This window comes from Chionomys nivalis, chromosome 3, assembly GCF_950005125.1.
Source record: "Chionomys nivalis chromosome 3, mChiNiv1.1, whole genome shotgun sequence".
NCBI lineage: Eukaryota > Metazoa > Chordata > Mammalia > Rodentia > Cricetidae > Chionomys > Chionomys nivalis.
Window position 1 is genome coordinate 97,158,698 of NC_080088.1, and position 22,013 is coordinate 97,180,710.

Below are 22,013 nucleotides of genomic sequence, written 5' to 3' on the forward strand. Positions count from 1 at the left end.
ATTATGGGGAGTACCAGTGACTCCTTCCAAAGAAAACTGAAGTGTGTTCTGTGGGCACTGGCTAAGTCCAATACATAGTTAGGTCACAGCCCCCTCCTCCCCTGGGTTTGAAAGTCATTGTCTTCCAGCCTTCCCTTGGCTCCTAGGATAGTGAAGAAGACAGGAAAACTCCACGCTGCTGTCAGCTGGTCTGTGCTGTGGATGCTACAGCGAAAGAAGGAACTCCATTTGTTTTTTCTGGCTCATTTTGCTGCTTAGGCTGACCCCCAAATTCACCATCAGTCTGTAAAGTCTCTGCTGAAGGTGTGTGTGTGTGTGTGTGATGCAGTGCGCACGCATGGGTGTGTGGAGGCCAGGGAACAGCATAGGTGATCTGCCCTGTTCCTCTTAGTTTCATTACCTTCAGACAGGGCTTCTCTCACTGAACCTGGAGCTAAGTCAGAAGTTGGCAAAGCCCCTGCTCCCACTCTTCAGACTGGGGGCTGCGGGATGGGGTCAGGGGCCATGCCTGGTTTTTAACATGGGTGTTGGGGGTTCATACTCAAGTCCTTGGGGTCTGTAGCACACACTTTTACCCACAGAGCCATCTACCTAGCTTAACTTAACTTTCCTTGAGCCTCAGGTTCCATTTCTGAAAAATGGAGACGATAAGGATCTTAGATGGTGCGGCTCCATGGAAACCTGAATGTCTTTCTCACCTGGGTATGAAAAGTTCAAAATGTGTATTAAGGTCCCCGGGATGTAAGATTTGGTGTTCAGAAGGATGCGCCTCCTGGGGCGCCCCCAGCTTGGTAGACGCTTCCTCAGCCCTGGACCTCCGAGGGTTAAAAAGAAAGACCCACGCCCCCTTTAACTGCGCAGAGCCCACCTCGTTGAATTTGAAAAGGCGGTCCTGGAGAGGCGTGGGCGACCCCCAGACGACTTCCACCTCAGACCCAGCCTTCACACCATCACCGGCTGGCTCCCTGTGCTCCAGCCTGGGGCCGCAGGATCGGTCCAGCCGTCCGGGGCACGCCTGATTGTCCCCAGCTCCCGGGACTTCAGGTCCCCGCGGGCGAGCGGCACAAAATGAAGCTCGTTTTGCTGTTACCATGGGCGTGTTGCTGCTTGTGCGGGTCGGCGCTGGCCACCGGCTTCCTCTACCCGTTCCCGGCAGCAGCCTTGCAACAGCACGGCTACCCGGAGCAGGGCGCCGGCTCCCCCGGCAACAGCTACTCGAGTCGCCGGTGAGTAACGCCGGGCGCCGGGCCTGGGGGAGCGATGGCTGGTTCTAGAGACAGCCGGAGCTTGCAAGAGCCGTGGTCGGGTATTGGGGACACACGACAGTGGCCTCAGGGGCGCGGGGGAACTGAATTCAGGCACATCGGGGACTGTGAGGAGCATTGGCCCGCTGCTGGGGTGGGGAGTGGGATAGAGGACCAAGGACTGCATAGAGAGACTAAGGGTCACAGAGAAGTTGTGGTCGAGGGTTGGAAGAACAGAAGACGTGAGGGCCGGATGGAGAGACAACAGGAGATCTGAGGAGCGGTGGCCTGTTGTTGGGGTTTCAAGGGACGGGGCTTGGGGGCTCTGCAGGAATGGATCGCGAGACAGTGGGAACTCCAAGATGCGGTGGCTGGGTGCTGGGGACGCAGGAGCTGGATCGAGGGATAGTGAGAACTTCGAGGCGCGGTGGTTCGGTGTCGGGGAACTCAGGACACGGGGGCGTGAGACTTGGAGCCAGTGCGCGCTTGATCCAAGGCGCTGTGACTCCACACCGAATTCTCCGGGTTTGGGAACGCACCACGGAGATTATGAGGCGTAGTGGCCCAGTGATTGGGAAGGAGAGACATCGGGCTTGGAGCACGAGGCCTGGGGGTGCGGAGGCTGAAAGCGAGATAGGGTACAGTGGGGTGGCCTCCGAGACACCGGTGCTGCTGATGCAGGCCTGTGTATTCGAAATGGCCAGAACGCACGACGGTAGAAGCTTTGTGGTGAGGCTCAGGGGGTGGGAGCGAATACTGCGATCTTGTGTTGTGGACCCCAGGCCTAAGGAGGCCTGGACGCCAACTTGTGTTAGAGGGGTGCTGGGAAGCGTCGCCCCGGCTTTGGTGGTCTCCAGTTGCGCCACCCCTCCTGCTTTTCTTGCCCCTCAGCCCGGGGCTTCGAATGGAGATGGTACCGACTTGCATACGGGAGTCGTAGAGAGAATTCCTCGCACTCACAAGACTCGAGGTTCAGCCTCCACAAAGTTACCAGGCTCACCTGCGTGGCCTTGGCTTTGTGTTCCACAGTTTCCAGAGTTACCAAGGCCGTGAGTCCTTTTGGCCACTTGGCGACACTAAAGAGGCTATTTCATCTGGTCTTTGGGGGCCTGAGGCCACCTTGGCTGCTACTTCCCATTCACTCCGGGACGTGGTACCCGCCTGGATCCCAAGACTTCGGTGTGGGGATGGAGGCGGCACGGGGTCACTCAACCCTCGGTGCCTGGACCCGCCCGCTGCTTCCATCTACCGCCAGGTGGCGCGCTGGCCTCCCCTGATGGCTTAACGCTGAGTCTTGCAAGCTTTTGAATTCCCAAAGAAAACGAAAAGCAACCAAATAAATGTTACTGACCGCCGTGTTTGCACATCTTACTGAGTTTAGCGTTCCCATTTGACGGTATCGCCAATCTTCACACCTGTATCGGCGCCACGACATATGTTTTCATCCTTACACCAGTTCAAGAGCCGCAAGAGAGTATTAAAGTACTGGTTTACTGCTCTTAATAAAAGACCAGAGTTGGGGTCCCAGCACCCAGGGCATGGGGCTCGCAATCTCCTGTATCTCCAGCTCCAGGGCATCTGAGGCCCTCCTCTGGTCTCTGAGGAAACTGCACTCACATGCACGTGTACACACACACACACACACACACACACACACCCTGTCTCTCTCTCTCTCTTTTTTTTTTTGTTTTGTTTGTTTGTTTTTTTTGTTTTTTGTTTTTCGAGACAGGGTTTCCACACCCTGTCTCTTAACTGAAGTCCTCACTCTCTAACTTCATTGGCAGCACGCAGGGGCGACTCCCATCTTCTTTCTTCGGACATGTTCTATTGCTCCCCTCCCCTGTTATGAAAGCCAAGAACTAGGTCCCAAGTCCTATTGCCAGTTTGTTTGTAATTTTATTGCTTTTATTTTGTTGGAAAATTCTTTCTGGAAGCTTCTAGTGGGAGAGATCTCCAAACACCCACAGAAGTGTAGACTCTGCACACTTCCATCTGTGAAGATAGCAGGAAACACACGTTAAAAGTTGAAGAACATTCTGTATAGTGTGAGCCATGATCTCATTTTGGAACAACTGAACATGGATGCTGGGGATTCAAACTCTGGTCCTCAAGCTTGTACAGCGAGCTTTCCTATTCACCGAGCCCTCTCTTTAGCTCCTTTTAAAGCCTTTTAAAATTTAGTGAGATGGAGTCTCATTAAAGTGTGTGGACTAGTCTTTAACTTGTAAAGCACAGGCTGACCTCACTCTTCTGTTCCCCCTGCTTCAACTTTCAAAGTAGCTAGAATTACAGTAAGGCATGTATGTTGTGCCTGACTTGGGAAGTAGTTTTGTGTGTGTGTAATTTAACTGTTATACAGAGTCCTGAGACTAAACCAGAGGTCTGGAGTTACATACACACACACACACACACCTCTCCCATGTATAGATTTGCATCTCTTGGATTCAGCCAACTTTGGATAAGTAGATACTAGACCCAATAACCATGAACAAGAATTTTATCAGCATTTTACAGCAAGGAGACCGGAACAGTTTGTGCTGGGAGCTGCGGATGCTTTGTGGATAGTGGATCCTTTTCCTCTGCCAAAATTTGCTTGCTGGGGTATGGGAGGTGGTTTGGATGGGTCTTCAATGTGCGCCCGCAGTGCTAGTGCTTGGGAGGCCGAAGTAGGAGGATTTCTGGGACTTGCTGGTCAGCAGAGTCATTAGCTCCAGATTTAGTGAGAGACCCTACTTCAGAAAAGTAAAGTTGAAGCCAGGCGGTGGTGGCGCTTGCCTTTAGACCCAGCCCTCAGGAGGCAGAGGCAGGCGGATCTCTGAGTTTGAGGCCAGCCTGGTCCATAGAGCAAGTTCCAGTACAGCCAGAGTTGTGCAGAGAGACCTTGTCCCGAGAAACAAAAACAAAGAAGTAAAGTTGAGAGTGAGAGTGGTAAAGACATCTGATCTTGACTTCTGCCCAATACCTGTGTGCACACAAGGGATGTACAACTAAACACACACACAGAAACGTGTACACACACAAACACAAGTTTACATGGAACTTAACTGCCTTCGTTTTGTTCAGAAATATTTTTTAGATGCTTTCTAAAAAAGGATTATAGAAGGATTCTCCAAACACACACAGATGTTTGTCTATGATTTTATCGCTTGCAATTTGTTCAGAAATGCTTTTTAGAAGTTTCTGCTGGGAGAGGTCTCGGAACATGCACAGAAGTGTGTGCTCTGCACGCTTCCAGATGTGGAGATAGCAGTAAGCAAGCTTCATAAGTTGTAGAATGGTCTGTATAGTGTGATGTCATTTATGGAACACAATAATTCTACACAGCACCCCTCCCCCTATAACCATGTAGTTCTGGGATCGAACCCACTGCCTTGCATACATCAGGCAGGGATTCTACCACGGTGACAGCCCCACCCTTTAATTCATCTTTATTTAAAAAACTATTAGCTAATTGGTGTGTGTGTGTGTGAATGGCATATATGTATGTGTGGTATGTGTACACATGTGTTTGGATACGTATCTCTTTGCAGGCATATGTGATGGCCAGAGGGAGTGTTCTGTACCTGTGCTGTCCCCTATCACTTTCTGCCTTGTTCTTCCACGAGGTGGCCTCTCACTGAACCGGGAACAGGGCTGCAGCCCTAATGCCTAGACACCTTCCTATCTCTGCTCATGTCCCCCCTGCTCCCTCTGTGCTGAGCTTAGAGGTGCGCTCCCAAGGTCTTTTTCTTTTTTTTTTTTTATATGGGCACTGGAGATTTAAACTCAAGTCTTTAGGCTTGTGCAGCAAGCCCCCTTAGCCACTGAGCCTTTTCTCTCCAGCTCCTTTTAAAACTTCTTTTTGGGAGAGGGCCTCACTAAGATTCTTGGGCTTGACTTGAACTTGCTTGTGTAACACGGCTGGCCTCCTGCCTCATCCTTCCCAAGTACCTGGGATTATGGTGTCTGGCTTGGAAAATAATCGTGTGTGTGTGTGTGATACTCTTTTTTTGAGCCATTAAATATTATACAGAGAGTCCTAAGACAAGACCAGAGTCACACAACCCCATACAAATCTAGGGACTTGTACCTGTGCATCAAGCTAACTTTGGGTTGCAGCAGCAGCAGCGTGAATGGGTGTGTGTTTCACTTGGATGTGAATGCAGAGAGAGGGCTGAAGTTGGTGCAGGAATCATATCAACCACTCTTCCACCTTATTCACTGAGGCAGGGTGTCTCAATCAAATCCAGAGCTTACTGATGTGGTTGTTCTGGCTACCTAGCTGGGTTTGGAGATCCCTTGTCTCTGTCTTCCAGTGCTGTCTACAGGCTGACCACCTGACCTTTATGTGGGTTCTGGGGATCTGAATGCCAGTCCTTATGTGTGTGGGGTAGTGTTTAACCAGTGAGCCATCTCTCCAGCCCTAGTTTGTCGTGTAACTTCAGGACAGAACACCTGGGTCCCTGTACGAGAAATCCCGTTTCTCTGGTCTCTCTCACCACCAAACCCCATCATCAAACTATGAAACTGGAATGATCTATCTATTATGACGTTGGAGCTCTCATGAGCCAGTCACCTGACCGTTGTTGACTCTCTTTGATCACCTCTGTAAGAAGCCCAGCATGGATCCAGTGTTGAAGTTGCTCTGATGAAACTACAGTGAAGTCTCCTAATTTTTTTTAAATATTTATTTATTATGTAGACAATATTCTGTCTGTGTGTATGCCCGATGACCAGAAGAGGGCACCAGACCATGTTACAGACGGTTGTGAGCCACCATGTGGTTGCTGGGAATTGAACTCAGAACCTTTGGAAGAGCAGGCAATGCTCTTAACCTCTGAGCCATCTCTCCAGCACCCCCCCTTTTTTTGAGGACCATGTCAAGTACTATCTTAGTGGTCTGTTGATAGCTCACCCAAGAGCCTTGACAGCTGGTCTTGTCCCGACAGAAGTCTTGTATAAGATGTTTAATCTCCCAGAGCCTGGTTTCTGGTCCATATGATAAGGATCCCATAGAGACCAGGATCCGGTCTATAAATAAAGATCCCATAGAGACCAGGATCTGGTTCATATGATAGGTTCTCATAGAGACCAGGATCTGGTTCATATGATAAGACTCTCATAGAGACCAGAATAGTCATGAGATGCTGGGAGTAGAAAGGGATGCAAGGATTTGGGGTTTGCAAAATACCCATCTAACCTCATTCATTTTTATAGGTTCCTTATTGTTTACACGTGGGGGGTGGCGTGAGCACTCACATGCTGATATCTATGGGAGTTCATAAGTGCGTGCAAATGCACACATATGTGCAGGACAGAGGACGACTTTGTGCATCCTTACTGACACACAAAGTCTGAGATACATTTTGAGAAAGGGTTTCTTACTGGCCTGGATCTCACCAAACAGGCTAGGCTGGCTGTCCGGTACTGTCTGTCTCTGGCCCTGGAACTGCAAACATATACCGCCACATCTGTCCCCTCTCATAAAGTCCAGGCTGGCCTCAAAATATGTCTCCAAGGATGGCATTGTACTCCCGATCCTCCTGGGATTGCAAATGTGTACACGGCACCTGGTTTATGCATTGCTGGGGACGAACCCGGGGCCTTCTCCATGCCGGACAAGCGATGTACAACCTGAACTACCTGTGGCTCTTTGTTTACAGCTGCAACCAGGAGGGTCAGAAGGGCTTAGCCTGTGCTCAACCCTTCTCTCATCTGAGACAGATAGCCTCCGCTGCCTCCTGCCGCTCTTCATTGTCCCTTGCCAGCTGCAGGCTGAGCAGCCCCTCCTGGGGGAGGTGGTCACAGGAGTGCTACCTACTCTTCTAAGTCCTAACGGCTGACTGCCGTCGCTGTTATGGTTTCTGTGTCTAACACAGTTAGGGTTTGGGGGGCACGAGTCCCACATTCATCTTTCAGAAATGAGGAGAAGCCGCAGGGAAGACCTTGGTGTTTGTTCCTATGGAATCTCAGTTGTAGGAAAGATGGCTCAGTGAGTTAAAATGCTTGCTGAGCAAACATTTGGACCTGAGTTCAAGTCTCCAGCATCCACACAGTAAGCTGAGTATGGTCATGCAGGCACCTATGACTCCAGCACCATGTGGAGTAGAGACAATAGGCTTGCTGTTGCTGGATCCCACACTTGCATGTGCATATACACACAAACACATTGCATACACATGCAAACACATTGCATATACACACAAACACATTGCATACACATGCAAACACATTGCATATACACGCACATTGCATATACACAAACACGTTGCATATACACACAAATACGTTGCATATACACACAAACACGTTGCATATACATGCAAACACGTTGCATATACACACAGACATTTCATATACACACATTGCATATACACACAAACACATTGCACACACACACATTGCATATACACACAAACACATTGCATACCCACGCAACACATTGTATATACAAGCAAACACGTTGCATATACAAGCAAACAGGTTGCATATACACACGCAAACACATTGCGTACACATGCAAACACATTGCATATACACACAAACACATTGCATATACACACAAACACGTTGCATATACACGCAAACACATTGCATACACACACATTGTATACACACGCAAACACATTGCATACACACACATTACATATACACACAAACACATTGCATACACACACATTGCATATACGCGCAAACACATTGCATATCCATGCAACACATTGTATATACAAGCAAACACGTTGCATATACAGGCAAACAGGTTGCATATACACGCAAACAGGTTGCGTATACATGCAAACACGTTGCATATACACACAAACACATTGCATACACGCGCAAACACATTGCATACACATGCAAACAGGTTGCATATACACGCAAACACGTTGCATATACCCGCAAACACGTTGCATACACACTCAAACACATTGCATATACACGCAAACATATTGCATATACACACATTGCATACACACAAATTGCATATACACACAAACACATTGCATATACACGCAAACACATTCATATACACGCAAACACATTGCATACACACATTGCATATACATGCAAACACATTGCATATACACACAAACAGGTTGCATATACACGCAAACAGGTTGCATATACACGCAAACAGGTTGCATATACACGCAAACAGGTTGCATATACATGCAAACACGTTGCATATACACGCAAACACATTGCATACACACAAACACATTGCATACACATGCAAACAGGTTGCATATACACTCAAACACGTTGCATATACCCGCAAACACGTTGCATACACACGCAAACACGTTGCATACATACGCAAACACATTGCATACACACACAAACACATTGCATACACACGCAAACACATTGCGTATACATGCAAACACATTGCATATACACAGAAACATTTCCTTTCTCACAAAAATAAACTCAATTACTTCTTGGCTCCATGTGCAAAGTCTTTGCCCATTTTCTGACCATCCTCTGTACAGATGGATAGAGCGAATGCAGAACCTGAAACCGTTTTGTAGCCCACTGGGAAAGTGTCTGGCAGGTCTGTTTGGGAAAGGTTTTGAGCCTTGACGTGATGACAGGGCTATGTCCCCACTCTTTCTCCCCCTTCTCTCTTCCCTTCCCTTCCCTCCTCACTTCCTCTCCTTCCTGCTCTTTCTGTCTCCTTCTCCCTCTCTACCCTTTCTTTATGTCGCCTCAGGAAGAGCCTGCATCAAGGATAATTTCCAGGACAGTCCAGTATTTCCCAGTCAGGATCCCACTCTCAGAAGGTGGAGATCATCTTGGACTAGTTGGTTCTCTCCTTCCACCATGGGGGTCCCAGGTATCGAACTCAGATCCTCAGTCTTAGTGACAAGTGCCTTTACTTGCTGAGCTATTTTGCCCACCCCTGGCTTTTTAAAACCGTGGGTTCTGGGGATCAAACTCAAGTCCTCAGTCTTTTAAGGTAAGCACTTTCTTGGCTGAACCATCTGCCCAGCCACTCAGTGTTCTTATCTTTAACTCTGTAAGTGGTATCTGATGGAACAACGGAATACCCTCTGATGGTCTGAAACCAGCTGAGGAGATATACTACTTCTTACGGCCTCCTGGCCTTTCTAGGATGGTGTTGTGTGACACTGTGTCTGGGGAGATATGAACAGACATCATCTACGTACCCAAGATATGGAACCAGCAGAGACTGAAGCAACAACACCATCAAAGTCCAGCTTGGTGAACTAATGAGTTCACCGTAGTTCCTCACAGGAGCATGTATGAGGAGTTAATCATAGGAACATGGATGTCTCAAAGCAGCTGGATCCCTGAGAGCATGGGTGATGGCTCATAAAAGATGTAGCTCTCTACAACCTGCAGGCTGGAGCGTCTCCTCCGTGGTCTTTACCATTTATATAACCTTGAGTGGGGAGGAACTTTGTCAATCTGTTAAGTTTCAGGGACTTCCCAAGACTTGTGTGTTGTCTACTTCCTGAGTTCGAAGGAGTCTCCCTTCAGAACTTACTGAATCGCAAAGTTGGATTCTGAAGTTGGAGAAAATTTCTACCCAAGAACTAGGTTTCTAATCTCTCCACCGTGGAGCCTCTCAAACCCTTCTTGGTGTCTCCTCTCCACCCCCACTGGAGCCAGTTGCCCCTGCATCTTGCTGGGGTTCAGGTGTGTGGTTCAGGCAGATAAGGGAATGGGCTTCTCAACTCAGGGCATCCTGACTGTGGTCTCTGCCCTAAGCTGGCTGTGCCAGGGCACACTCAGAGAGTGTCTTGCTGGAAACTGTGTCCCTCAGCTTGTCCCTTGCATTGCAGAGCAGTTGTGATACTATTGGTGGCTTGGAGAGCCCGAGACATCTGGCAGGACTTCTCTGTATGGGCCTCCCACAGTGAGCCTGGGGCCCTTGACCGCTGGGAACATAACCCCAGTTAGTGGGTTGCACATGGGCAGAAATACCTTGGAGTTGGTAGAAGGGGCCCTGGGTATGCACACTTCTCATCTAGGACTAAAAACCTATTTCCTTTTTTTTAAATGACTTTTACTGGGGGCTGAAGAGATGGCTCAGTGGTCTAGAGCTCTGGCTATTCTTGTGGAGAACAGGAGTTCCGTTCCCAGCATCCTTGTGGGGCAGCTCACAAATGCCTGTAACTCCAGATCCAGGGGATCTGACGCCCTCTTGTGGCTCCTTCAGTTATCCATACACATATAAACACACACACGCACAGATTTTAAAAAATTTCAATTCCATTTATGTGTGCATGCATGTGAACTTGTATGCTATGGTGCTTGTGGAAGTTGATTTGTTTTTCTTCTATCCTGTGGGTTCTGAGTATTGAACTTAGGTCGTCAGGCTTGGTGGCAGTCACCTCTACCCACTGAGATGTCTCATGGGCCTGGCACTTTAGTTTTTGAGGCACTGTTCTAATTGAGCCTGGAGTTCACCAGTTCAGCTAGACTGGCTGGTGAGCCCCAAGGGTTCTCCTGCCTCTGCATTGCCCAGAGCTGGTATTAGAGGAACATGCAGGGCACTTGGCTTTCCACTTGGGTCTTGAACTCAGGTCCCCATATGTGTTCAGCAAGCACTTTACAGACGGGATCACACAGGACGGTCTTCATGGATGCGTGTGAGTGCAGGGAGGTGGGGAACCTTCCTGCAAAGCCCCAGGGGGTCTCTCTCTCTCTCTCTCTCTCTCTCTCTCTCTCTCTCTCGTCCTGTCCCTCTCTTCTGACAGCTTGTCCGTTATTTTAAAGATTGATTCCCAGAGAACGAATTGCTGTGGCAGTAGAAATCCCCATTAGCTTCTCTTGGCTCTGGTTGGCCGCACACTTCATTGCTGTTGGAAGAATGTGTGATCTGGACGCAGACCAGCTGCCCCTGGGGCAGTGACCCGAACCTCCATAAGGAACTGTTAGAGGATTTTCAGGAATGTTCGCACAATGTGCCTGGCTGGGGAGGACGGTCTGTGGCCTCATGGCAAACCTGCATATCATATACTGTTCTCTGAATCTCTTGGGGGACGGGGGTCCCGCCCTTCTGGCTGCCTCTCCCTTTGGAATAAGCAACCTTCGGTCCAGGTTAATGGGTCACAGTCAAGGACAAAAGTGAATCCTCTGGCTTCTCTTATCTTCTCCTCTGATGCTGTTACCTGAATTGTCACGGTCAGGGCCTAGGTGCTGGTAGTGCCTAATAAGCCATATGCAGGGTTTTGTCTTTTTAACTGACAATTCAATATTGAAAACAGAAATGATTAATTCAGGGTTGGTGAGATGGCTCAGCGAACAAAGGTGCTTGCTGTCAAGACTGACAAGCCGAGTTCAAACCCTGAGACCCACATAGTGGGAAGAAATATTGACTCCTGTAAATGGTCCTTTGATCTCCACACATGTCATGGAATGTACATACACACATGCACACACACACATACATACACACCATATGAAAAGAAAGAGATTTATTCAACTGGTCACGTTGACCACATTGGGAAGAGGAACACAGTGATCCCTCCACCCCAAAGTCTTTCTTTGGTATCCTAACATTTAGCTTTAGGTTTATGTTAGGGCAAAATGTATCCACAGCTAAGCAGCTCCGGTCAAGGTGTGGTTCTGCCTACCACGGGCCCACTATTGTCTTGGCTCCTGTTTCTTCTCCAAGATGGTCTGATATGTCATCAGAACTATGTGAAATCTCTTCATATAGTTAGAGGAGATTTCAGTATAGCTCCCACCTCTGACTGGCAACAGGCTTCAGCTCTTTCCTTCTCTTAGCGTGAAATTCCTGGGAAAATTCCAATTTCTCCGGCACCGGCACCATTGTCTATAGCCTGATAGCCAAAGGAAGGGGTCCAGTGTCTCTTTAAAGTATCTCCGTTTAAATAGGACAGCTATGCTAGGACAGCTATACTCAGCTGCTCTTAAGAGGGGTGGCCATGAAGGTCTTCCAAGACCCTGTGCGCTTTGATGTGAGCTGAGGGCTGTTGGAGCAGGGGCCGTGGTTTCCTAGAACATGCTGAAGTCCTCATTTCAAAGCTGCAGGGTTTTCTTCCTAAAGAGAGAGGGTGTGACAAGGAGACTGAGCCTGGATCCCAGCTCTAGACAGTGTTCTGTAAGATCCTGGTCCCAGGATATGATTTAATCCTCAGATGCCTCAGGGCCGGCAACCTGAGGTCTGGAAGCTTCGTTGGGGGGGGGGGGGGGGGAAGCGAGACTGTCACGTGTCACTCTCCTGGAATCCAGACACTTGTAAATAAACTCACTGAAAGACTCTGGGTAGGATGTCTGCCTCTCTGGATAGCGGCGGACCTCCGAATCACCCAGGAGGATGGGTGCAACCTGAGCAGTGTCTTAACTTCTTTCCTGGGTTCAGGTATGGGCAAGGGCAACTATTAAAGATTCACAGACAGGCTCTGGGTAGGATGCATGGCAGCAACTCATAAGGCTGTAAGTGAGTGCAAGCTGATTAGCCTCCTGGTTAATCTAACATGAAAAATGTGTGTGTATGTGTGTGCACGCACGCGTGCATGTGTATGCTTGCGTAGATTAGACGATGGCCTTGGAGATTCTGGGCTTCTCCTGTCTCCACCTACCATCTCACCAGAGGAACGCCAGGGTGACAGCCACATCCTACCATGTCTGTCTGGCTCTCTGAAGGTTCTGGGGATTTGAACTCAGGTTCTCATGATCACATGGGAAGTGCTTTATCCACTGAGTCATATTCCTCCTGGGAGCCTTGTGGATGATTCAGGCTTTCTTTCCTTGTCCTGAGAATGTTGCCAGATCTTCCCTGATGACCACCGGAGGGGCCTGGGCATGCTGACAATTCACACCTCGTGGGCACCCCAATGCTTGAGTGCAGCAGTTTCTTCCTGATTGAGCCCCACTCTACACCCAGGCGTGTCACTTCGGGCTTCTGACACGTTTGTCTTTCCTGCTCCCCTGGCAGACCCTGTCTGTGGTTCTACCCCCCCCCCCCCCGCCCCTGTGATTGACTTGGCCATAAGGCTGGTCCTGGAGTCGAAGAGGTCTTGGCTTGCCTGTGCACCCGGTTCTGGGGTGATGTGATCCTGGGCTGCTGGAATGTGTCAGCCACATCCTCCCCTTCGTTCCGCAGCTGTTGGTGACAGCTCACTCAGACCCTGAGGATTTCTTGTTTGTGCGCACGTGTGTGTGGTGCCTGGGCTCGTGTGCTCACGTGCAGAGGCCCGGAGGGTACCTCAGGTGCTCTGCTGTGCCACACCCTACTTGACTTCCTTGAGATGGCCTGTCACGGAGCCTGGAGCTAGGGAGGCGGCCAGCAAGTCCCAGTGGGCCTCCTGTCTCACCACCGACGTGACCTTGGGGGTGCAGGTGGGCATGGCCGTGCCCGGCTTTCCACAAAGGGGCCGGGTAGCTGGATTCAGGGTCCTCGTGCTTGCAATGGCAAGTGCGCTTGCACACTAAGCCATCGCCTCACTTCTAAATCGTGAAACTATTTATGCCTCGAGCCTGGCAACCTGAGTTCCATTTCCGTAACTCACATAAAGGTGAAGGGAGAGAACCAACTCCATAGGGGGTGTTTTCTGACCAGCACATGCAAAGGAAGCATGTGGCCTCCCACCCCATCACACACACACACACACACACACAGTAATAATAGAAAGTTGGGTTTTTTTTTTGTTGTTGGTTTTTTTTTTTTTTTTTTTTGTTTTTTTTTTTTTTTTTTTTTTTTTTTGGCAGGGTCTCACTATATAGCTCTGGTTGGCCTCCAGCTCACAGAGATTCCCCTGGCTCTGCCTCCTGAGTGCTGGGATTAAAGGCATATGCCACCACACCCAGACTATTTTTGAGAAATTGTTTTAATTGTTTTAATGTTTTACCAGGTGGTTTTCTAGGGCTTTTAGGAAAGTCTTATAATCTCCTGTGTGTGTGTGGGTGCGCGCGTGCGTATGTACATGCGTGTGCGAGTGTGTGCCAAAGCCTGCTTTGACCCAGGACTGGACACTCCATCTGATCACAAGAAAATTGGTGTAGACCCAGCAACTCAAGTTGAACTTGCGACCCTCCTGCCGTGGCCTGAGTGCTGGGTGCAGGGACCCGGGTCTAATCCCACTGCTACCTTTTCTTTTCTTTCTTTCTTTTTTTTAAAATATTTATTTATTATGTATACAATATTCTCTCTGTATGTAGGCCAGAAGAGGGCACCAGACCTCATTACAGATGGTTGTGAGCCACCATGTGGTTGCCGGGAATTGAACTCAGGACCTTTGGAAGAGCAGGCAATGCTCTTAACCACTGAGCCATCTCTCCAGCCCTGCTACCTTTTCTTTTCTAAGTTAGTTAATGGATTTTTTTATTTGTTCATTTATTTTTGAGACTTGTCTATGTAGACCGTGCTATCCCAGAACCTAGTATGCAGACCAGGCTGGCTTGGAACTCATAGCTTCATCTGCCTCTGCCTCCCCAGTGCTGGAATTAGAGGTGTGTGCACTACGCCCAACCAGATGTGTGTGTGTGTGTGTGTGTGTGTCTGTCTGTCTGTCTGTGTACGTGAATGAAGCTGTGGGGAGAGGGTGTTGGGTCCCCTACATTTGGAGTTGTAGGCATCTGAGAACCGCCTGGCGTGGGTGCTAGGAACTGAACTGAGGTCTCCTGGAGGAGCAGTAGGTACTCTTGACCACTGAGGCATCTCTCCTGCCCCAGCTCCCAGTTTAATGTGGCATATGAATCTAACTTCATGCATGCTGGGCAAGCACTCTACCTCCTGAGCCACCCACCATAGCAGGTAATGCAGGATTGAGCAGGGCATGGACTAAAGCAATGCCCTGTTCTGGTTTGTCATTTGTGGTGCTAGGGATGAAATCCAGGTCTTATGTGTGCTAGGTAACCACTGAGCCACACTCCGTCCCCTCATTGGGGGATTCTAGGCAGGGGCTGAGCCACACCCCAGCTCCTCACTGGGGATTCTAGGCAGGGGCTCTACCACTGAGTCACACCCCAGCTCCTCACTGGGGGATTCTAGGCAGGTGCTCCACCACTGAGCCACACCCCAGCCCCTCACTGGGGGATTCTAGGCAGGGGCTCTACCACTGAACCACACCCCAGCCCCTCACTGGGGGATTCCAAGAAAGTTCTCAATCACTGAGTTACATCCCAGCCCCAACAATCCCTTATTGATTCAATTTCAATGGAATTCTGTTGCGTCCACTTTTCCGCCTGAGAAGAATATCTTGAGCACGAGCATCCGTGAACTCTTGAGCCTGGAAATGTGTTTTAAGCACGGAGCCAGGAGCCCCAGCACGCTGACAGTGCGAGGGTCTGCCCAGGCTGCTGCAGAACGAATGGCTCATACCTACTTTTTGTAATTTTTCCCCCTCTCTCCATAAAAGTGATAACATTAGAAGTTGTCTGCCTGCTGTTTTTGGTCCTGGAACAGCTGCTCATGGGGACAGCTGTCTCAGCTTCAGGACACAGGATCTGCCGGAGATTAATAACAGAGCCCAGCCAAGCCCATGGGGAGCAGAGCCGGCTAGGGTTACCTTGCACCAGGAAGTGTGCCTGCCCTGTTGACAGCGGGTGGGGAGCCTGCAGGATGGATGGGATTTGGGGGCGCCAGAGGGTGGCTGGGCAAGACAGCTCACTGGCTGGCCCAGTCAAATCCACCTCCCACCCCTTGAGATGCAAACTGACTCTCCCAAGAGCCTCTGGCTTCCGCTCGACCTGAAACCCTGCAAAAGCTGGTCTCTGAGAAAGATGTGAGGGGCCAGAAATGGAAGCCAAATGTTGGTGTCAGGTAGAGGAAGCTGGTGGGTGTTGCGGCTCTGCAGGCTAGGCAGCTGTGAGGGCTCAGGCTCCCGGGGCCAGCACAGCTGTGGGGGTGAGGCTCGCTCGTCTATTTTTAAAAGCGCTGGCACACTGCGCATGCGCGATCACACCAGTGGGTGTAGACCAGTGGCCAATTGTGAGTGTTGTTTTTCGAGTCTACACCTTGTATTTAAAAAGAAAAGTTTTATTTATTTGTATATCTATTTATTTGTTTGTGCGCGTGCGCATGTGTGCGCGCGTGCATGCACTTGCACGCGCAATGCGTGCCTGCATTTGGTGTGTTTGTGTGTATGCCTACTTGCTTGTATGCGCATTGTTTGCATGCAGGCGCCTGCAGAGACCAGAAGAGGGAGGCAGATCTCCCAGGACTGGAGTTACAGGTGGCTGCAAGCCACTGGGTGTGGGTGCTGAGAACTCAATTGTCCTCTTAATTACCGAACCACCTCTCTAGCCCTTCCCCTCTCCATCTGTTTACTTATTTGTTTGTTTACTTATTCGTTCATTCATTCATTCATTTAATTTGAGACAGAGTCTCTTGCTAGCTTGGAACTCACTGAATAAGCTATTCTGTTTGGTCAGCAAATCTCAGGAATCTGCTCATCTGTGCCTCCCCAACACTGAGAATTCCCAGTGCACCCCACTCCTCCTAACTTTTTTACGTTGGTTCTGGAGATCAAACTAATGTCCTTCTTGCTTGCTTACTTACTGAAGTAACGTCCAAACCTGCAGCTCTGTGCATGCCTGTGTGTGTTGCACATGTATTTGTGGATGTGTGTGTGTGCATGTACATGTGTGCATGCCTGTGTTCATGTGTGTGTGTGGTGTGTGTAAAACAGGATCTTGCCATGTGCTTCTGATTGTCATAGCATTGCTGCTAAGACTGCAATTGGGTGAACATCTTTTCTCATCTCTGCCTTCAGCTCCTTTGGGTACAAGTTCAGGGGCAGAATTGCTGGACCACAGCACCAGTCTGTTGTTTTTTGAGGATCCACTTCACAGTGGCAGTGACAGAATCCATCCCTATTAACAGTGAAGAGCTTTGTGTCAGCTGTTTCTGTCTTTTTGGTTGATTTTACCCTTTTGAGATAAGGCCTCACTTTCTAGTCCAGGTGAACCTTGAACTCGGAATCCTCCTGCCTCAGCTTCCTGAATGCTAAGATCATAGACATGCATCATCAAGCCCAGCTAAAGCTACCTACTTCTTAATAAAAATTGTGGGGCTGGAGAGATGGTTCAGTGGATAAGAGCATTGCTATCCTTGCAGAGGGCCCAGGTTCAATTCCCAGTACTCACATGGTGGCTCACAAGTGTAGCTCCCGTTCCAGGGAACCCGATGTCTTCTTCTGGCCTTCACAGACACCACCTATGCAAGTGGTATGCAGATGTGCATACAGGCAAAACACCAAGATACATCACAAATGCAAATTAAAAAATTACTGTGCATGCAGTGCACATGAAGTATATGTGTGTGCATGTGAATGTGCATAAACAAATAAATAGAAATTAAAGATGACTATATATATAGCGTACATGAAGTGTGTGTGTGTTATCACGTGAGTGTGGAGGCCAGAGGTTGATTCTGGGTGTCTTCCTCTATCATCACTCTCCATCTACTTTTTTTTTTTCTTTTTTAAAGATCTCTACCTAAATAAGGAGATCGGTGATTGATTAGATAAGGCTGGTCAACAAGCGCTGGAGATCCTCTGGTCACCTTGCCGCAAATGCTGGGGTAACGAGCGAGCCCGCGCCACCATGCCTGGCTTTTATACATGGGTGCTTCATGCTCAAGATGCAACGAGTCCCTCACCGACTGAGCTGTCTCCCCAGACCCCACATGTTTTCAATTTTAACATAATCAAATGTATCTGCTTTTTCTTTTGTTGTTTGTGTTTTTAGTGTCATAGCCAAGAAACTCTCACCCAATCCAATGTCATGAAATTCTCCCCTGCATTTTCCTCTAGGAGCTGGAGTATTTGGGGTCTTGCATTAAGACCTTTAGCTTATTTGGAGTTGCTTTTTTCTTTCTTTCTTTCTTTTTTCTTTCTTTCTCCTTGTTCTTCTTTTTTTAGACTATGTTGGTAGCTTAAGTTGGCCTTGAATTCTGTGTGTAGCTGAGGTTGGCCTCAAAACCAGTATTTTCCTGCTACAGCTTCCCAGATGCTGGGAATAAGAGTGAGCTTGGGCAGTGGTGGCGCCCTCCTTTAATCCCAGCACTTGAGAGGCAGAGGCAGACAGATCTCTGTGAGTTCGAGGCCAGCCTGGTCTACAGAGTGAGTTCTGGGACAGACAGAGCTATACAGAAAAACCTTGTCTTGAAAAAAAAATTAATGAGCATGGTCATACCCAGCTGAGTTACTTTTCTGGTGTGCGTGTGTGTATGTGTGTGTGCGTGTGTGTGTGTGAGTGTATGCGTGTGTGTGTGCACGTGTGTATGTGTGTGTGTGCGCGCACGCGTGTGTGTAGGGTGGAGGACTACCTCGACTGTCATTCTGCAGGCATTTTCCACTGTTGGTTTGTTTGCACAGGGTCCCTCATCTGGCTGGGCATCTCATGGACTGCACATCTCCCGAGCCTTTGCACCTTGTCTCTTCAGACAAGATGCCACTTATGGCCGGGCGGTGGTGGCGTACGCCTTTAATCTCAGCACTTGGGAGGCAGAGGCAGGCGGATCTCTGTGAGTTCGAGACCAGCCTGGTCTACAAGAGCTAGTTCCAGGACAGGCTCCAAAACCACAGAGAAACCCTGTCTCGAAAAACAAAACAAAACAAAAAAAACAACCAAACAAAGATGCCACTTATGGAGCCCATGGATTTGCTGGCCTGGCTGGCCAAGGAGCTCCAGGGATCCTCTTGTCTGCACCTCCCCAGGGCTGAGATTACAACCATGCCGGTACTTTTATTTTAGATTGCAAGACAGGGTTTGTCTGTGTGCCCTGGCTGTCCTGTAACTCACTCTGTAGACCAGGCTGGCCTCGAACTCCCAGAGATCCACCAGCCTGTGCCTCCCGAGTGCTGGGATTAAAGGTGTACGCCACCCCTGCCTGACTGTGCCCGGCTTTTCATATGGGGCTTTGAACTCCACGCTTGCACAGCAAGCACCTCACTGACTGAGCCAGGGCGCAGCCCTTCCCTTCTTTCAGGGTTATCGTCTCAGGTCCTTTGTCACAGAAAGAAGATCTAAGTAGCATAAAGGGATCTGGAGAGACAGAGGCACACGACATCATTTCTGTGTTGGAATTAAAGGTAAATGATAAACAGAGCTGTGTCTAAACATACCGCGTCACAGCGCTCACTCATAACTTGAACTCTTGCTTTAACTATGATTTAGTTTTTTTTGAGGCACAGTCTGATGTAGGCTGTGTTGAATTCCCTAAGTAGCTAGGGGTGACCTTGAACTTCTTATCCTCCTGCTTCTGACTGCCTAGTATGTCTGGTTTTATGTAGCGATGGGGAGGAACCCAGGGTTTTGTGGTTTTAGGGAATTGAATGCAGGTTGTCAGGTTTGGTGGCCAACACACTTATCCACTGAACCACCTTGCTAGCCCTTACCTCCTTCCTTGCCAGCTTATCCATGTAGTAAATACTATGCATATTTTAATGTGTGTGTGTGGTATATAAGTATGTATTAACTTTTTTTTTTTTGAAACAGAGGTTTACTCTGTAGCCTTACCTAGCCTGGAGCTTGCTAGTGTAGACCAGACTGGCCTAGAACTCGCTGTGATCACCTGCCTCTGCCTCCCGAGTGCTAGGATTAAAGGTGTGTGTGTATACTTGTATGTCCACTAGAACTAGGTGTTGTGAGCCAGCTGATGAGGGTGCTGGGAACTGAACTTGGAGCCTCTGTAAGAGCAGTAGGTGCTCTAACCACTGTGCTGTGCCCTCTCTCCAGCTTTGTACATTTTCATCGGCATCATTCATCGTGCTGGGCCAGGAAGAGCTCTATTGGCAAATGAAATAGAGGCGAGGAGGTCGACCCAGGGAAGATGCTGATCTGATTCTTTCCCCAGTATCCCAGGATGGGAAAGCTTGCCTCAGACACTCTCTGCAGTGTGTGTGTATGTGTGTGTGTGTTTGGGGGAGTTGTCTTCTGAGCGTTGGGGATTGGGGTGTACATTCTCTGCAGTGTGTGTGTGTGTGTATATGTGTGTGTGTGTTTGGGGGAGTTTTCTTCTGAGAGTTAGGGACTGTGGGATGTACATTTTCTGCAGTGTGAGTGTGTGTGTATTTGGGGGAGTTGTCTTCTGAGTGTTGGGGATTGTGGGGTGTACATTCTCTGCAGTGGGTTTGTGTATGTGTGTGTGTATTTGGGGGAGTTGTCTTCTGAGTGTTCGGGACTATGAGGTGTCTGAGGCAGATGCCTGGGGATTAGACACCCACAAGATCAAAGAACCAAAATGCGGAGGGATGCAAGCCTCCTCTTAAGGTTAGGATGTGGTACGATGGGTAGAGCGTTTTCCTGGCATGTGTGGAGCCCAGGGTGCCATCCTCGGCACTGCTAAAACTGGGCATGGTGGCACACACCTGGAATCCTGTACTTGGGGGACGGAGCCAGGAGGCCATTCTCAGTAAACAATGTGTTCAAGGCCAGCCCAGGATAAGTGAGACCTTGAGTCAAAATCCACGTAACAAGACACTTCAGCCAGTGACAGGCGAGGACGAAAGGACCAACACCATAGTGGAGAACTTGAATACATCAGCACGAACCCGACACACACACTCCACACCCACCCTGCCTCCCCCAGCTGTCAGACGTTGCTCCTCACCATGGGCAGGTTTGTGTACTGATATTTTATTTCTATGTTAATAAGTAAAGCCAATCCAAAGGTCAGAAAAGCAAGACCACCAGCTACTGTCTCTACTTCAGTCTGAAATGACGATCCTGCCTCCAGGAATCTCACAATGAGACTGACCGAGAGCTGCCTCCTCCCGTCTTATATTCCTCTCTAGTGCTGAGATTAAAGGTGTGCATCACTACAGCCCGGTTTCTTTCTTTTTTTTTTTTTGTTTTTTCGAGACAGGGTTTCTCTGTGGTTTTGGAGCCTGTCCTGGAACTAGCTCTTGTAGACCAGGCTGGTCTCGAACTCACAGAGATCCACCTGCCTCTGCCTCCCAATACAGCCCGGTTTCTATGGCTAACTAGTGTGGCTACTGGGATTAAAGCTGTGTATCACCACTGCCTGGTCTGTAACCACTATGGCTGTTTTACTCTCTAAACTTCAGGCAAGCTTTACTTATTAAAATACAAATGAAATATCACAACAGGTTTGTAATCTCAAGGGCTCCTGTCTGCTGTGTGTTACCTTCCAGAGTCATTATTTGTGCTTGTGTGCTGTACATGTGTGCGCACACTTGTGCGTGTGGGTACGCATGCACACATGTGACCGTTCACATGGAGGCCGGAAGTGGGTGTGAGCTGTCTTCCTCAGTTCCTCTCCACATTATTTATTATTATTTTTGAGACAAGGTCTCTCACTGAATCCAATTCACCAATTGGCTACGGCCATTGAGCTCCAGGGATTTGTCCCTCTAGCTTGACCCAGTAACCAAAGCCTTTTTTCCTGAGGTCAGCGCACTGCCTGGCTGTGGTAACTGGACCCTCACAGGCTGGTGACAGACCAGCAGGAAGGAAGGGGGATGGGCTAGAGCCTCAGCCCTCTGAAAGCCACAGCAGATGGTGAAGAAAAACAAGAGTCTGTTTGCCTCTCTGGGGCATCCGGTCCCAATGCAAGGCTGGAGTGTTTCTGGCTGTAGAGTTTACTCCCATATGACTGCATGGACAGAGTTGGAGGTCACCTTCTCTGTTTTGGCCGTGTACCGGAGCCTGGAGGAGAGCCTCCTTGTTTATGTTCTCCAGAATCTGGTTTGGTCGGAGCTGTCAGTTTTTCCAGGGCAGGGGCCATGACCCACCCCGAGGCCTGAAGGATCCAGTGCACCATCAGCTAAGGTCCCATTGAGTGATGGCTGGGCCCAGGAAATTCCCTGAGCAAAGCTGCATCTT

At 49.1% G+C, this 22,013-nt stretch overlaps 1 protein-coding gene across 4 annotated transcripts in view; it reads left to right on the top strand.

Moving 5' to 3' along the window:
- Positions 1 to 1,063: 1,063 nt before the first annotated feature.
- The window catches only part of Col26a1 (collagen type XXVI alpha 1 chain), a 144,238-nt gene continuing 123,288 nt past the window's right edge, over positions 1,064 to 22,013 (top strand). For all 4 annotated transcript variants that reach the window (XM_057765534.1, XM_057765533.1, XM_057765532.1 and 1 more), the window contains exon 1: positions 1,064 to 1,226. In XM_057765534.1, the coding sequence (XP_057621517.1) occupies positions 1,069 to 1,226 (158 nt within the window). In that variant the 5' untranslated portion in view covers positions 1,064 to 1,068. The remainder of the gene's footprint in view (positions 1,227 to 22,013) is intronic.